Genomic DNA, 18206 nt, shown 5'->3' with positions numbered 1-18206 from the left:
GGGGGGGGGGGGGCAGATGTGACACCGGACAGATGCTGCATCCACCTAGGTGAGTATAGTTGTTTGTTTTTTTTTTAAATACCCACACTTCTCTTTTAGGAATACATACTTGAATATCATTTTAAAATTTGTTTTAAAAAAATAGCGACACTTTAAGCATAGGGGTGCTTACCATGGTCAACATTTATTCATATAGTTAAAAACCTGTATCCAAAAATATATGTTACTATAAACGCTTAAAATGTATTAGCTGGGGCTAAACTTTAATTTCTTAGTCACTTATGTAAAGTCCATCTAACACTACCCTCTCCAAGATATGCTATCCAAGAGTGGCTACACTGCTCTTCTATAGATACAGTGGAGGACTGAACGTAGGCATCTTAAGAGAGGAAATATGTTATTGTCTGGATCACCAGGTGAAAATACTGGAAAGAAAGCCTAAAAAAATTAATGGAGCCACCTTTATGGATTGCTAAAATGAGGTATATTAAATTTGTATTATTGAGTTTAGATACACTTTAAGTATTCCACTAATTTGCTAGATTGCGATCTTCTGTTTTTTAAACTTTTAAGAACTTTTCCTAACTCATCCCTCTAGAGTGTTTATTTTATACTGTGTACTCTTCACATATTTTAATGGAAACAAAACTAACAAAACTTTTCATGGCAGTCTTGTGACAGTCCCATGCACTGATTCCCTCAGGATGCGTTATAATTACGCATACAGATAAGGTGCGCTAGTCATACTAATATCACATTGTGGCCACATCTATTTTATTTCTGGCCTGTATCAAATTTATAGTACACCTTCAGGCCGTCAGATTACATGAAAAATAGGTCTGTGGTACAGCCTGTATTCCAGACAGAATAAATACGAATTATACTATTTCAGGTGCTGGGAGTCCAACAACACTGCACAGATCCATTAGACCATTAGGCTTGTGCTTTGGAGATGAAAGGGATGGGTTGATGGTGGCCAAACTTAGCCCAAGAGTGTGATGTGCAAAGTGTCAATGACAGAACAACAACTCATAAGTCTCTCAGTTGACACACACAAGAAAATAATTAGACATGGAAGAAAAAAAAAAGAAGTTATAAGAGTTTGACTGGGCAGCATAAGAGTTATTCACCTTGGAAGCTGGATCAAAGGTCCTCTGCGTTGTTACAATATCCGTACAGATCTGTTTGCTTTCTCTCAGCAGATGAAGCTCCTTTTCCAGATGTTTGCACTGGGGAGGAGGGATAATAGAATATCATGAAATGAATCATTTCAACCGCTTCTAAATTCATCTTTCAAGAAGAAATTTTCTACTGGCTTATTGGCAATGAGTGAAAAGGTGCTTTTAACCAAGCTGGCGAAAGGAATTTACAATATTATGTGTTATGAAGCCTGATAGGAAAAAGAGACAGGAGCTCGGGATGGTATGAAATTTATATGGAAATAATTTATACATGCCACCTGAATGATAGGGGGAGTTATAGCGGTATTCAACCTAGAAACAAAAATGTAATATATTGCAGCTAACCAATCCTTAGATGTGATGGCTGCACTAGTTTTCCTTTTTACGGCTCAATTCACACTAATGCGGTCTTCCATGCTTTTTGCAGGAATGTATTTAATTTTTTTTAAATGGATTCCTATTGAACCCATTCACATCAACACATTTTTGTGCCTCTGCCTTTTTGGAAAGGGTCAGGGGATATTCTTTCCCACAAAATGCAGCGTTTTGCATGTAATAGATTTCAATGGACCTGCAACCAAAAAGCAAGTACTACGTTTTTACCATGATTTGCCACGATTTGCATTTTCGATTTGTGTGTTTTATTTATTTTTTTGGCTTTACATTCACTGTACATAGCTGGTTGCTAAGGAGCAGAGGCGGCTCTGGGCTTTGTGAGGCCTTAGGCAAAACTTAGACATGAGGCGCCACTCACCCCCATAATGGGGAAAATAATTAAAGCAATAACATTTTATGATACATTGCACTGCACAGTGTACAATGAACTGATGGTCGTTCACCCATGGCCAGTCCAGCATGTCATTGGATCATATCACAACAGGATATGCACTGCAACACAAGCTCCCTCTGTATAGTGATTGTCACTTAATGCCACTTGTTATACCTTCATTTCACATTACTTTGGCCATAGATCCATAATCTATTTTCCTTAACCTACAGTGGGGAAAATAAGTATGATCCCCCGCACATTTTGCCCACTTACAAAGAAATGAAGGGTCTATAATTTTTATCATAGGTGTTTTTAAATGATAGGGACAGAATATCAACCAAAAATCTAGAAAAAACACATAAAACAAATGTTATAAATTGAGTTGCAGTTCAGTGAGTGAAATAAGTATTTGATCCCCAAGCAAAACGTGCTTTAGTAGTTGGTGGGGAAACCCTTGTTGGCAAGCACAGAGGTAGGACATTTCTTGTAGTTGGTTACCAGGTTTGCACACATCTCAGGAGGGATTTTGGTACACTCTTCTTTACAGATCTTCTCTAAATCCTTAAGGTTTCTTGGCTGTCACTTGGTAACTCGAAGTTTCAGCTCCCTCCATAAATTTTCCATAGGATTAAGGTTTGGAGACTGGCTAGGCCACTCCATGACCTTAATGTGCTTCTTCTTGAGCCACTCCTTTGTTGCTTGGCGGCATATTTTGGGTCATTGCCATGCTGGAAGACCCATCCCCGACTCATCTTCAGTGTTTTGGCTGAGGGAAGAAGGTTCTTATCTAATATTTTACAATACATGGCCCCATACATTTGCCCCTCAATGCGGCAGAGTCGGTCTGTACCTTTAGCAGAGAAACAACCCAAAAGTATAGTATTTCCACCTCCATGCTTGACTGTAGGGATGGTGGTCTTAGGGTATAGTCAGCATTTTTCTTCCTCCAAACACGGCAAGTCAAGTTAATGCCAAAGACCTAAATGTTGGCCTTATCTGACCACAGCACTTTCTCCCAATCCTTCTCTGAATCATTTGGTTGTTCATTGGCATGCCTGTACATGTGCCTTCTTCAGGAGAGGGACTCGCTGTGTTTGTAGGCAGAAAAAAGCTGAAAGTTTTTTCTAGATTTTGATTGATTTTCTGTCTCTATCATTTAAAATACACCCATGATAAAAATGATAGACCCTTTATTTCTTTGTAAGTGGGCAAACTTACAAAAGCTGCAGGGGATCAAATACATATTTCCCCCATTGTATGCCGCATACCAGCTGTGGACACAGCCAATGCATGATCATGGTCAGTGAACCTGAACACAGAAATCATTAATTTATGCATGAGCTAATCCTCTATTTAATGTGTTTAGGGACAGACATTAGAGGATGCAGGACCAGAGATCATCTCCCCTGTGCAGCCTCTACACACATCCTATGATCCCAGGGCAGGAGCTGACTGGCAACTTTTGGCCCATGGAGCAAGTACATCCCAGAGGCCCATGGTGCAGCAACTCGGCCTACCTCCCGCTCTCCATCTTCTCTACTAAGAGGGAGAAGGAGAGGGGGAGAAAGAGAGAGGCGGTTGTAAAAGAGGGGAAAGAGGAGGGTGAGGAAGAGAGAGGAAAATAGGAGGGAAGAAGGATAATATGTGAGAGGGTGTGGGGGAGGGGGAGAGGGAGGAGATTATGGGGAATGAAGGGGGGCAGAGAGAGAGGGGGGAGAGAAAGAGAGGGGGGAAGAGAGGAGAGGCAGAGGAGGGGGGGAGTGGGGCGGAGTGGGAAAGAGGGGATGGGAGAGAGGAGAGGGAAAGGGTGGGAGAGAGAGGGGGGTGGTAAAGAGGGGGGGAGAGAAAGGGAAGAGAGAGGAGTTGAGTGGGAGTGGGGTGGGAGGGAGGGGAGAGAGGAGCGGGAGGGAGGAAAGAGAGAGAGAGGGGTGGGGGAGAGAGGGGTGAAAGAAGGGGTGGGAGAGAGAGAGATAGAGGGGAGAGAGAGGAGAGGGAAAGGGGGAAGAGAGGAGAGGGAAAGAGGGCGGAGAGGAGAAGGGGGGAATAGGGGATGGGGAAAAGGGGATGGGAGAGAGAGAGGGGGAAGAGAGGTGGTGGGATAGGGGGTGTGAGAGAGAGAGAGGGAGAGAAGAGGGAAAGGGGGGAGAGAGAGAGGGTGGTAAAGAGGGGGAGAGGTGGGTGGGAGAGAGAGAAAGGGGGGGGGGAGAGAGAGAGAGGGGGTGGGAGAGAGGGGGAGAGAAAGAGAGGGGTGGGGGAGAGGAAAGGGAAAGAGGGGAGAGAGAGAGGGGGAGGTAAAGAGTGGTAGAGAGAGGGGGGACAGAGGGGTGGGAGAGATAAGAGAAGAGAGAGAGAGGGTGGGAGAGATAAGGGGAGAGAAAGAGGAGAGGGAGAGGAGAGGGAGGGAGGGAGGAGGGGGAAAGGGGAGGAGGGGGAAAGAGGGGGGTGGGAGAGAAGGGGAGAGAGGAGAGGGGGAGAGAGGAGAGGGGTGGTAAAGAGGGGGGGAGAGAGGGGATGAGAGAGAGAGAGAGAGGGATGAGAGAGAGAGGGGTGGGGGAGAGAGGGGGAAGAGAGAAAGAGGGGTGGGACAGAGGAGGGGGGAGAGAGGGGTAGAGAGGAGAGGGAAGAAAGGGGGAGAGAGAAAAAGAGAGAGGGGGTGGTAAAGAGGGGGAGAGAGAGGGAGTGAGAGAGAGAGAGAGAGAAGGGGAGAGAGAGTGGGGTGGTAAAGAGGAGGAGAGATATAAGGGGTGGGAGAGAAAGAAGTGGTGGGAGAGAAAGAAGTGGTGGGAGAGAGAGAAGGGGTGGGAGAGAGAGGGGTGGAAGAGGGGGTGGGAGAGAGAGAGGTGGGGAGAGAGGAGAGGGAAAGAGAGGAGAGGGAAAGGGGGGAGAGAGGAGAAGGAGGGGAATAAGGGATGAGAAATAGGGGATGGGAGAGAGGGGTGGGAGAAAGAGAGGGGGAAGAGAGGTGGTGGGTTAGGGGGGAGCGAGAGAGAGGGGTGGGAGAGAGAGGAGAGGAAAAGGGGGGGGAAGATAGGGAAATGTGGGAAAGAGAGAGGGGTGGTAAAGAGGGGGAGAGAGGAGATAGAAAGGGAGGAGAGAGAGAGGGTGGTAAAGAGTGGGGATGGGAGAGAGAGAGGGGTGGGAGAGGGTGTGGGATAGGGGGTGGTGGGGGAGAGGGGGAGAGAGGTGGGAGAGAGGAGTGGTAAAGAGAGGGGATGGGAGAGATAAGGGGGAAAGAGGGGGGATGGGAGAGATATTAGGAAAGAGAGAGAGGGGTGAGAGAGGGGGCGGAAGAGAGAGAGGGGGGTGAGAGAGAGAGAGGAGACAGAAGAAGGCTCTTGTGTGTGATCCCGGATAACCTGTGATGTCTCAGGGTGTGTGCGGGCTCCAGGAGTCAGTCCGGTCACATGGAAGAGGAGTTGTTTGCATACAGGGTCTTGGTGATGGACAGAGCAATAATTTGTCAGTGTGCAAAAAATGGACCTTTCTTTCATTGGACTCACCCCAATCCCTGAACTCATCAGATTACCATCACTACTGGCAGCCGAGTGAAACCACAATACACGTGGGGGGCGAGGCTTCAACTACCAATCAATCCGGCAGCCTGCAGTTCATTGGTCTCTGGACCAGCCAGTGAGATGGTTTCCTCCCCTGCCATCACTGGTGGGGCCCTTCTTATGTGCATTACAGCAGGCCGAGGGGAAGCTACTTACCCCGGTTCTCCCTACTTGCAGCCCATGATAGAGATGAGAGGGGGGAGGGGGCAGTCCAGCTGGTATTAGTACAGAGTTCCAGCATGAGGAGTTTGATCCCGCACATCCACAGGCAGCGCCATTCTTCCCAATGCTGGGCTCTCCCCTTCCTCCATCAGGCAAATCAGGCGGCTGCGAGGCCCCAATGAGCACGAGGCCATAGGTGACCGCCTATTTTGCTTTATCAAAGAGCCACCTCTGCTAAGGAGCAGGCCAGGAAGCCGCCCCCCACATTCTTAACAACCGATGAGTCATCAGGGGTCAGCGGGCAATGTAAAATAAAAACCAGCAAAAACAAAAGAAAAAAAATTGTTAAAAAAAAATGTCTTGGAGTCAAAAAAAGTAGTGTGGTGTGAAAAGACAATAGACAATTGTTTTTCTTCCTCTGGTCATATTATTCTTTCTCTGGTTTTCTTATTTCTCTGCTGCCGCTACTCTCGTCGCCGGCCCGCTGAAAATAAAAAATAGACCCTCCTCTGATGCTACGCCCCGCTGGTCTGTCCATATCGATGTTACACATTCTTTATATAACTATAGAGCGTGGCCATCATACAAAGACCCCGCCCGCTTGTGACAACACAGACCCATCATGTCCTGTACAGTGACATTCACAAGGGGGAGGGGTATATGAATAATGTCATCCGCAGCATTGGTGGAGGTTCATTTTTTATTTTCGGTGGCAGGAGCAGCGGCGGAGAAAGAATAAGAAGAGCGGGGGGAGAAGAAGAAGAGCGGGGGAAGAAGAATAAGACCGGAGGAATAAGACATTTTTAATGAAGGATTTGTCAAAAACTGTCTATTGTCTTTCATCACACTACACTACTTTTTTTGGTGAAACGGTAGGGGTTCAATATACCCCATACTCATTCACATATGGGGGTGCCCAGGATCTGGAGGCCCCTTTGTTAAAGGGGTTCCAGATTCTGATAATCCCCCCGCCCACAGACCCCGACAGCCATAGCCCAGGGGACAAGGTGCTTTGGGGTGGGGGGCAGATTCCCCTTGCCCCAAAGCACAGCACCCCCCCATGTTGAGGGCATGTGACCTGGTATGGTTCAGGAAGGAGGAAGGAGCTTGCTTGTACCCTCCCTTTCCTGACCTGCTGGGCTGCATGCTCGGATAAGGGTCTGGTATGGATATTGGGTGGGACCCCAAGCCATTTTTTAAAAAAATTTTGGCATGGGGGTGTTCCCTCCAAATTTATCCAAGGGGCCTGTTATGGACCTGGGGGAGGACTCCATGCTGTTTTTTTTCACTTCTTTTTTTACATTTATTGGTTGTTAAGGAAACGGCGTTAATCTTCTTGGCCCACTTCTTAGCAACTGGATATATACAGTGAATGTTAAAAAAAACAAAAAAAAAGAAGCAAGATTTGTGGCAAAATCACAGTAAAAACGCAGGGAAAAAATGCAGGAAAACACAGCAAAAAGCACTGCTAAAATGCTCAAAAGCAACATGCATAAATGTGAATCGAGCCTTAGGCTTTTTTTTCACTTGATTTTCACCTGGTGACCCTGCCAATAAATTTCTATCTTAGGCAAGGTGCGCACCTATGCTTTTTACATTCAGGTTTGCAGAAACACACTACAAGCTATTTAACATAATTTCCTTTGGGTCACGTTCACATCTGTGCTTTTTTTTTGGAACGGGTCAGGGACTTTTTTGCCTGCTTAGGGTGTCTGAATTCTGGATGAAGTAGTAAAGCGGGTAGTGTTAAGGTCGGTACACATGATCAGAATATCGGACAAATAATTGTCTGTTTTTTGCATGCTAGTCTCTGAAAATTAAGAGTTTTTTTAACTAACGAAAATCCTCGTACGACTTTAATGCATTGTATTTCTTTAGTAATGTATTATTTCCTTCCTGAGCATGAGTAGTCTTGTTCTTCCAATTTTTCAAAAACTGTACTGATTAAATGAAAATCGTACGATCTTCGGATGATTTCGGATAACTAACGACCAGATTATCGCAGGATCGCTCCGAAAGCGGTATTTTTTGATTTTCTGATCGTGTGTACTAGGCTTTAGACTACCAGATTTAGATTGGCTAACAGTTTGAAGCTGAACTTCAGCTAACACTTTACAAGCAGTTATAGCAAACAGTGTTTTTCCTTGTTGAATAAAGATTTTACATAAATGAATTAAAGTTGGCCATTGTAAGCACCCCTTTCAAAGTTAAATGGTTTGTCTCAACCCTCTAATTGCTACTTTGTGTGAACAATTTGGTCTGTTAAAGTAAGTTGAAAAATAACAGACTTACTGGAATGATCATCAGGTGAAAATAAAGAAAAAAAGCCTAAAAAATGAAAATTAAAGCAGTCACGACATCTAAGAATTGGCAAGCTGCAAATTAATAAATGTTTGTTTTTGGCTTTAATGCCGCTTTATATTACAAAATTATAGCAGTTTTGCACTTGCAGTTGATTAATGGTACAAGCATGATGCAAACAGACAAACAGAAAGAGATCTGTATTTGTTTTACTACTTTAGGTATTCAGAGCTGGCAACAACTCTCTCCTAAAATAAGGAATAGACCCCCTTATTTTTTTTTTATTTGCAAGGGAATGGAGACATGTAAATATGTTCTGTTTTCAGAAGCCTATGCCGAGCTTCACACTGGTTCATTGAAGAGCTTTTTGGTTCCTTTCAGCCCATCTCACCAAAACCCGGCTGGTTATATTTTTAAATATTCAGTCAATATGCATACACACACTATACATATGCATACAAATATACTGTATGTGTATATATCCATATACATACAGTACATACATGTATTTATACAGAACAAGTGTTTAGCTGTAAGCATCAACACTTCCCAGCATTTGGCATTGAAAGGATGGCTCCTGAAGGTACAAACTTCATACTTGCAGCCATTTGCTCCCCTTCCCATCAATGACAGTCTCTTTAATGCAAACTAGTAGTGAGTTTGTTGATGGTAAAGCAGTAGCAGCTGGACTTTATGCCAACAACAGTCCTTCTAAGCTAGGACTATAGCTAAGTCAAATGATTGGTAAAGTGTGGCAGAACTCTATGGCTTAGAGAAACATCAATGGTGTCACTGGAAAAGTCAGCTTATGTGGTAGGAAAGAATGAGACGGCAAAAGCCAAAGAAATCATTCCAGGTATTTTTTTTTCATCTGGAAAGGATCCATAAAGTGTTGAAGGCCAACACGTTCCAGGGGTTAACTGTTTGTAAATTTAATTAAAAGTTAGCTTAGTAATATTTAAACTTGAAGCTAAGATGTAATACATATTTTTAATATTTTTTGCCTACACATACTCTTTAAAACTGCTGCCAGACAAGCTTCTAACTAAAGATTATTAGGAATTAAAATCTAGGATTAACCATCCCCGTCTTGAAAACTCTTGCACAAAAAAATCTATAACCTAATGAACAGGGATTTGTGCATAACCCCTGCAATGCGTTGGCTGTCAACTCTTCCAAGAACATTTTATTATGACTAGTAAAAATGTAAAGTTAGTTGGATAACACTTGTACACTGAACTTAATTGGAAATGGCAAGAATTACATTTTTTGGATCTAAAATAAATGCTTGTTTGAAATAAGATTCATTGCTATTACCTTTACCATTCAATATCACAGTCACTAAATGAACTACGTCATATGTCATGATATACTCCGATGCAGAGGATACACTAAACTATTTTCAAAAGCAGGTTATACTACTTGCCATGTTTATTTGGAAGTAAATTATCTAGTATATTCCTATTTTTAAGACATGGGCAAATCCACTGAACATTCGCTGACATTTGTGGCCAACATTCCTGATATTTATATCCCACCGAAGCTGACAAATGTTTTACTTGAGGAATGTCAGTATGTGTACTTGAATAAAAGTGATGGGTCTGCAGCAAATATAGAGCAGGCGAATCCCGCTGATTTTCACCAGACAGATATCCATTGTTTTACCTTAATTCGAATGGCCAAATTTGAATGTGTACAATGGAAAAAGTTTACTAACATCACCAGCATAACCCGATGGATGAGTGATTATATGTGATGAATGACAGACCCTGGTGAAAAAAAAAAAAACTGTGAAAACCCACTAATTAGTTTTCAGCATGTTTGGAACAATGCCCACTTCATCAGCAGACGACCAGACATACTTGCAACCTCTACAACCTCAAGGGAACTCCAAAGGTGGGATCTTCCCACCTCATCTTTTACCTCTTAGTTCCTCCATGTTGCTGATCATGCCAGCCCAGCATTAAACCCAAACTGTTTCCAGTTTTCCCAGGGAATCTCCTCCTCACTCAATAAATAGGCATTTACTACACTCCTTTAAGGAATGGACGTGTAGATATCTCCTCAATCTCATATCTGGAACACACAGTGGGCACTTACTGGGGGGTACTATCGATTCTTACAGGCAATAGAGAATGTCTGCTGATCTGCTCATATTTGGGCAGATCGAAGAATGTTCCTTCCTAACACTCTCTGCTTCTTAGGTAAAGATCCCATAGGCCTGTTTAATTTTTTTTTGACAATTACTATTGTTTTCCCCAAGATAGGCCAGAACTGGATATTTCAACAAGCAGCTACCTCTTACCTCTCCTAAGGGACATGCAAACAAGTATGTTTGTATTGCTTTCATCTAAATAATAATTATCCAACTGATGAAACATACTGTACAATGTCAGTGGGTGGATCATATTGTATGTACATACCTTATGTGAGGTGTTTTCTAAGTAAAAATTGAATTTTATCTGCTAATTAAGGAGGTGAGAGAAGTTTGCAGCTCTGAAATTAGTATATTGTAAATACCCTCCATCACCTCTCCACCAGAACAGAATTTATAGAATAATAAATCCAACAATAGGAAAATGGTGCCCAGCTGCACACAGAATCAGCAGACTGTAAAGCGAAGGTAATAAAGGATGAGGAGAATTCGCTTCAGCTTGGTTCTCTACCTGTGAAATACCCCCCCCCCCCCAAGGCCTCTATGATTAAACCCACATGGGCAAAATGCATTGGGGGGTTCTTCTATGAGTGGAGAACTGATCTGAAGCCATTTCTTATCTTTTAATATCTTAGCTTTACAGTCTGCTGATCCTGGGTGTGGCTTGACGCCATTTTCCTGTAGTCCAAGCTGAGCCTGACGAGCCTTACATTCTGACCAGCACAAGCATACATTGTCACCAGCCACAGGACTCACCTTCTGCAGCATTAAAGTGGTACTGTTTTTTTTTAGTTTAGTCCACCAATGAATAGTCTCACCTCTGCAAGACTGTATAACCTCAATGGCTTTCACTCTAAGAATTTTAGTGTTAGCTCTCAGACTGAAGCAGTAGAAAGCAAGCTATGCCTATGTGGATCCTCTTCAACACCTAGAGATGCAATTTGCCTTTTTAATTCCTTTAGAGGAGAAGTTAGGAAAAAAAGTCTGAATAATGTGATCTGTTGAATTTGATAGTACCCACATTCCATTATTTACAGAACTCTGGTGGCTCACTCTCCAACAAAGTCCTCTTTTGCAAACCCTTCCAACAGTTTTAAAATACCGTGTTGTTCGCCGTATAAGACGCACTTTTTCCTCCCCAAAACTGGGGGGGAAAAGTTGGTGCGTCTTATACGACAAATACACATTTTGCCTGCTGACGTCGCATTGGGGCGGTGCCGGTGCGTGCGTCAGTCACCCACCGTCACCGCCCGATCTCCTTCCCGCCGGACCGATCGGAAGACCGAGAGAGCCGCCGTCAAAGAAGACAGAAGAGGACGAGAGGAGCAGCGCCGTGGACGGTTCCCGGAATCCCGCCACCGTCAGAAGAAGAGGACAAGAGGAGAGGAGCAGCGCCGTGGACGTCTCGCAGGCAGCCCAGGAGAGAAGGTAAGTGATTGAAGCTGACCTGTGCCATGCCTGTACCATCACCTGTGCCATGCCTAAAACATCACCTGTGCAATGCCTGTACCATCACCTGTGCCATGCCTAAAACATCACCTGTGCCATGCCTAAACCATCACCTGTGCCATGCCTATACCCTCACCTGTGCCATGCCTATACCCTCACCTGTGCCATGCCTGTACCATCACCTGTGCCATGCCTATACCCTTACCTGTGCCATGCCTATACCATCACCTGTGCCATGCCTATACCCTCACCTGTGCCATGTCTGTACCATCACCTGTGCCATGCCTATACCCTCACCTGTGCCATGCCTGTACCATGCCTATACCATCACCTGTGCCATGCCTATAACCTCACCTGTTGATATAAAATATTTTACTGCCGTATTTGGTTCAGAATCTTTTTTTTCTAGATTTTCCTCCTTTAAAATTGGGTGCGTCTTATACGGCGAAAAATACAGTACAATATGCTCAACACAAAGCAGTGTTTAACCTCATATTATTTTGTATATAAATTTGAATCGTAACTGAATAAATAACAAAATGATAAAACGTAACTGTGGCATCGATAAATCATGAGAAATAAAATTCTGTGATATAAAAAAGCCCAAATAAAGTTCACAAAAAATATGTCTTCAACTTTTCTTGGGTATTCACCCAGCAAGATAATGACCCTCCACCTAATTGTAAGTTAGATTTTATGGGAATTAATGTATCTTTTATTACAGAAGGTCAAAAAAGCACAGGAAAATACATTGAAGTATTATCATTTCTACTTTGAATTTCTTTTCAAATTTTAGAAGATGATGAACTTGTGATTGATGGAAATAGACAGGCTCATAGAATAATAATGTGTACTAAAATCAAAAGTTTAAAGTAGAAGTCCACCCTAACACTAAAATCTCTAAATCTACAGGCATCCGTGATCGAAGACTAACCTATCTAGCCTTATAAAGAAGAAATTGGTTTACATACCTTTTTGAATCTGGTCCGGTCTGCAGAGGAGACAGTCGACAACAGCTGGGAAATTAATGGGAAGTGACGCCACCCATAGAGTTACTATGGGGCTTCCGTTGCCGCCTGCCTTCTTTGCAATTGCCTCGACAGAGAAGCCGCAGCTGACAAGCCTGGGACTGGACCAAAGCGGCTTAAAAAAAGGTATGTATAGTGATTTCTTCTTTACAGGGATAGATAGGTTAGTCTTAGATTGTGGATGTCTGTAGATTTACAGATTTTAGTGTTAGGGTGGACTTGTAACCAAAAAGCAGACAAAATACACTCAAGTGTATCAAGCACTATGTTTTTTCATGTAAAATACAAAAAACTATCTTTGCAATGTGTAGAGTGTGGCTACACCAGACCTGTTTGTGGTGCACTCACTCCCAGCGTATCCCAACTTTTTAGCCAAACACATATGAAAGAATTTTCCAGAATCATCGTGTCCTGTGTTGCCACTCCCTAAATGTTTTGGTATAAGACTATGTCAAGAGCAATCACAAAAAAAGATATGAGCTTATTAGGTATATACCATACTGTTAAACTCTTTCTTAACATACTGTATATCACAATCACACATTAAAACATCCTGGCCATAACAGTGCATTGGACAAACAGAATGTAATTTTCAACAAACAATGCATATAAAAACATTAAAAAGTATATATATATATACATATATACATATACAGTATCTTACAAAAGTGAGTACACCCTCATATTTTTGTAAATACTTTATTATATATTTTCATGTGACAACACTGCATAAATTAAACTTTGCTACAATGTAGTGAGTGTACAGCGTGTATAACAGTGTAAATTTGCTGTCCCCTCAAAATAACTCAACACACAGCCATTAATGTCTAAACCACTGGCAACCAAGGTGAGTACACCCCTAAGTGAAAATGTGCAAATTGGGCCCAATTAGCCATTTTCCCTCTCCGGTGTCATGTGACTCATTAGTGTTACAAGGTCCCAGGTGTGAATGGGGAGCGGGTGTGTTAAATTTGGTGTTATCGCTCTCACTCTCTCATACTGGTCCCAGGAAGTTCAACCATGGCACCTCATGGCAAAGAACTCTCAGAGGATCTGAAAACAAGAATTGTTGCTCTACATAAAGATGGCCTAGGCTATAAGAAGATTGCCAAGACCCTGAAACTGAGCTGCAGCCCGGTGGCCAAGAACATACAGCGGTTTAACAGGACAGGTTCCACTCAGAACAGGCCTCACCGTGGTCGACCAAAGAAGTTGAGTGCACGTGCTCAGCGCCATATCCAGAGATTGACTTTAGGAAATAGACGTATGAGTGCTGCCAGCATTGCTGCAGAGGTTGAAGGGGTGGGGGGTCAGCCTGTCAGTGCTCAGACCATACACTGCACACTGCATCAAATTGGTCTGCATGGCTGTCGTCCCAGAAGGAAGCCTCTTCTAAAGATGATGCTCAAGAAAGCCCGCAGTTTGCTGAAGACAAGAAGACTAAGGACATGGATTACTGGACCCATGTCCTGTGGTCTGATGAGCCCAAGATAAACTTACTTGGTTCAGATGGTGTCAAGCGTGTGTGGCGGCAACCAGGTGAGGAGTACAAAGACAAGTGTGTCTTGCCTACAATCAAGCATGGTGGTGGGAGTGTCATGGTCTGGGGCTGCATGAGTGATGCTGGCACTGGGGAGCTAGAGTTCATTGAGGGAACCATGAATTCCAACATATACTGTGACATACTGAAGCAGAGCATCATTCCCTCCCTTCGAAGACTGAGCTGCAGGGCAGTATTCCAGCATGATAATGACCGCAAACACACCTCCAAGACGACCACTGCCTTGCTAAAGAAGCTGAGGGTAAAGGTGATGGACTGGACAAGCATGTCTCCAGACTTAAACCCTATTGAGCATCTGTGGGGCATCCTCAAGCGGAAGGTGGAGGAGTGCAAGGTCTCTAACATCCACCAGCTCCGTGATGTTGTTATGGAGGAGTGGAAGAGGACTCCAGTGGTAGCCCTATGAAGCTCTGGTGAACTCGATGCCCAAGAGGGTTAAGGCAGTCCCGGAAAAGTATGGTGGCCACACAAAATATTGACACTTTGGGCCCAATTTGGACATTGTCACATAGGGGTGTACTCCCATTTGTTGCCAGTGGTTTAGACATCAATGGCTGTGTGTTGAGTTATTTTGAGGGGACAGCAAATTGACACTGTTATACAAGCTGTACACTCACTATTTTACATTGTAGCAAAGTGTCATTTCTTCAGTATTGTCACATGAAAAGATATAATATAATATTTACAAAAATGTGAGGGGTGTACTAATTTTTGTGAGATACTGTAAATAATATATATATATATATATATAATTATAGTATATACTCAGCGCCCTAGTAGAATGCACCTTTACAGGGAAAGGAGGAACCTGACCCTTTAGTGAATAAGCCTGATCAACCTGTCTGATCCACCTGGATATGGTAGTAGCAGACGCAGCCAATCCTTTACGAGGTCCCTCGGTAAGGACAAAAAGAGCATCTGATTTTCTGAAAGACTCAGTAGCCGCCAGGTACACCCTGATTGCCCGAACCCCATCCAAAGAATGCAAGGCAATTTCCTTGGGATGCTTGGGCTTGGGACAGAGTGAAGGCAGCAAAATGTCTTAATTTAAAAAAGAAAATCAGAAACCACCTTAGGAAGGAAAGACTCCTTAAAAAGACACCTTATCTTTGTGGACCATCAAATAAGGTGAGCGGCAGGACAATGCTGCCAATTCAGATACTCTGCGGGCAGAAGTGATAGCCGCCAAATGGCAACCTACTGAGACAAAGAAAGCATAGAAATCTCCCTCAAAAGGAGGTTTCTCAAAAGGAGGCCTTTGAATAACAGATAATACCAAATTTAGATCCCACGGACGTAGCAGGGGTCATCGCGGGGGAGCCATATGGCGCACTCCCTGAATGAAAGTGCGAATCAAGGCATGCGTAGCTAGCGGGCATTGGAAATATATAGCCAAAGCTTGCCTTAACTGGAGCCAATTAGATAAATATGTGCCCACATTCCAAAGTCGCTACATAGAACAAAATTCCCTCTAGGCGGGACTTTTAAGGGCAATGAATGAAAGTCCTTGGGCTGCCGGCCTCTAAGTGTTAGGAGTCTTTTGTGATGGCATCCCGTCGCCATGACTCCTACTTCTGCGTTGTGGATGGATGACGCCGCCGCCCGTCACGCCCGTTCGCCGGGAGTGCACACATGCGCAGCACACTACACACCTGCGGCGCCCGGTTGTCTTTGCTCCATCTCTCTGGACACAGGCAATAGTGGGAGGGCGTTTCCCCTTCCTGGGGGCTGGCTGGTTACTAAATCAGCTGTTTGCAATGATACAGCTATTACTCTCTATAAATAGCTTACTCAGCTTAACACTCCCTATCTCTCCTTGGAAGAGTGTGGTCATTCTATACGTGATGCTCTCCACTAGGTAACATGTATGACTCTTTAGGGATGATGTTACTCTACTTGTTAGGGGCTGTATTCACTATCCCCACGGGGGAATGGGCCTGCTATTTTACACTGCCGTTTTTGACTTTGGGTTGGACATATTAATGGGCTTGCTATTCACACTGATGGTTTAGACTTTCTTGGATTATATGATTACATGGGTTGAGCATTTGTAGCTTGTCTTTATGGGGTCTGCAATTGATCCCTGGTACCCTTTACGCCCAATATTAATGCCCATCTCCTTATCTTCCTTTCAATACTAGGTCTTATATGGAGGAGTAGAAACTGCTCGTTCAACCCTCTGGACCACTTTGAATCGTCCCACCCATCCCCCTATATTCTATCTGTGGAAGATATGTAAGTGTTATTGATTAGTGGCAAGTTCTGCATTACAATTTTGCTCTGCTGGATGAATAATTTAATCTATTGCACACCTCTTAGAACATCCTATATACTGTTGGAGGTTTCCTTGTTTCTGCCTCTTGTGGACACTGGGCGGTTGGATCCTGGGATGCGACCCACTCTGGAACTGACCTCAGCCTTGCATAAATTATTTATTCTTGGGTTTTTAATATATGCGTTTTTCATCATTCCAAACATCTGAGCACTTGTGAAGTTGTGTATAAAAGAAATGTTTATATGCTTTTTTGAATTTTATTTTCTAAAATTTTAATGTTATACAATGGATATTTGTTCAATGTAATTACATTCTCTTATCTCTTTAGATATGTATACATAGCTATGCTTGTATAGACCCCTGAGAAAGAAATTGATCGAACTATTTTTCGAAACGCGTTCGGTCTCAGCTACCTATGTTTAAGAACAGTGCTCTTTCCCTTTGTCAGGTGTTTTGTATGTATTTCTTTAACTGCAAGATATTGTTTTAACTATCCCGGAGGCTGTCTCTGGGTTCACGTATGGTTTTATGTACTTTATGTAAATAAAATATTGTATTTTTTGAGATTTTTGAGATTTTCTTCTCTCTCTTTATTCTATTATATATACTTTCTTGATTATACTTACTTTCATTCATTGCCCTTAAAAGTCCCGCCTATAGGGAATTTTCTTCTATAGATAGCCAAAGCTGACACTTGGGTTTGGATAGTGCCCAAAGCCAATTGCTTTTAAACCCCTTTTTGTAGAAAGGCCAAGACCCTAGCTACTGAAAACAAGCGAGGGTGCACCTGCAGCGATTCACACCATGAAATGTACGATTTCCACGTACCATGATAGATCTTCCTAGAGGTCGACTTCCTGGCCCTCAAAAGTGTAGGAATCAGAGTCAGAAGGACCTCTATCTCTCAACACCTGGCTTTCAACAGCCATGCCGTTAAAACCAGCGACTGTAAAGCAGGATGGAAGATCGGCCCTTGAGACAGCAGATCCTCCCTGAGGGGATAGTCTCCAAGGAGCATAGGTGACTAACTTTAAAAGGACTGTGTACTAAGAGCGACGAGGCCAGTTTGGGACTACCAGAACGACCGGAATCCCTTCCACCTCTATCCTGCGTAGAAGCCTTGGCAGGAGTTCCAGCGGAGGAAAGGCGTAAATCAGCCGATACCGACCCCAAGAAGCCACCAGTGCATCTGTGGCGTCAGCCAGAGGATCCAGAGACCTGGCTAAGAACCTCTGAACCTTCCTGTTGAGACCAGAAGCAAACAGATCAACATCGGGTGTCCCCCACTGGACACACAGGAGATGAAACACTTCCGGGTGTAGGGACCATTCCCCTTGATCCAACACCTGACGTCTCAGGTAATCCACTTGCCGGTTTTCCCCACCTGGGATGTGTACAGCAGAAAGGACTGGAACAAACTTTTCCACCCAAGCCAGAATCTCGGCCACCTCCCTGGCCACCAAGACACTCTTGGTACCCCCCTGGGGATTGATGTAATCCACAGTCGTGGCATTGTCCAATTGAATCCAAACCGGACAATCTTGCAGAGGAGTTGTCCATTGGCTCAGACAAAGCTTTATTGCTCTGAGCTCCAAAACATTGAATGTTAGTTTTGACTCTTCTGCTGTCAGGATTCCCTGGTCACAGAGCTTTCCCAGCAACCCCGCCAGGATGGTGTCCATGGTCACCACCATCCCAAGCAATGTCAGGAAAGACTTGCCCTGGCTTAGTGCTGGCGACTGAAGCCACCACAACATAGCAGACTTTGTGT

General features: G+C 43.8%; 1 protein-coding gene across 1 annotated transcript in view; it reads right to left on the bottom strand.

Moving 5' to 3' along the window:
* Window positions 1–18206, bottom strand: part of MIPOL1 (mirror-image polydactyly 1) — a 590346-nt gene that overhangs the window by 213045 nt on the left and 359095 nt on the right. The window contains exon 8 of the mRNA XM_082275213.1: window positions 1131–1229. Within this exon, the coding sequence (XP_082131339.1) occupies window positions 1131–1229 (99 nt within the window). The remainder of the gene's footprint in view (window positions 1–1130; window positions 1230–18206) is intronic.

This window comes from Pelophylax lessonae (genome assembly GCF_965119305.1).
Source record: "Pelophylax lessonae genome assembly, chromosome: 13".
Taxonomy (NCBI): Eukaryota; Metazoa; Chordata; class Amphibia; order Anura; family Ranidae; genus Pelophylax; species Pelophylax lessonae.
The sequence above is the reverse complement of the archived record's forward strand: the minus strand, read 5'-3'. Positions and strand labels throughout refer to the sequence as shown.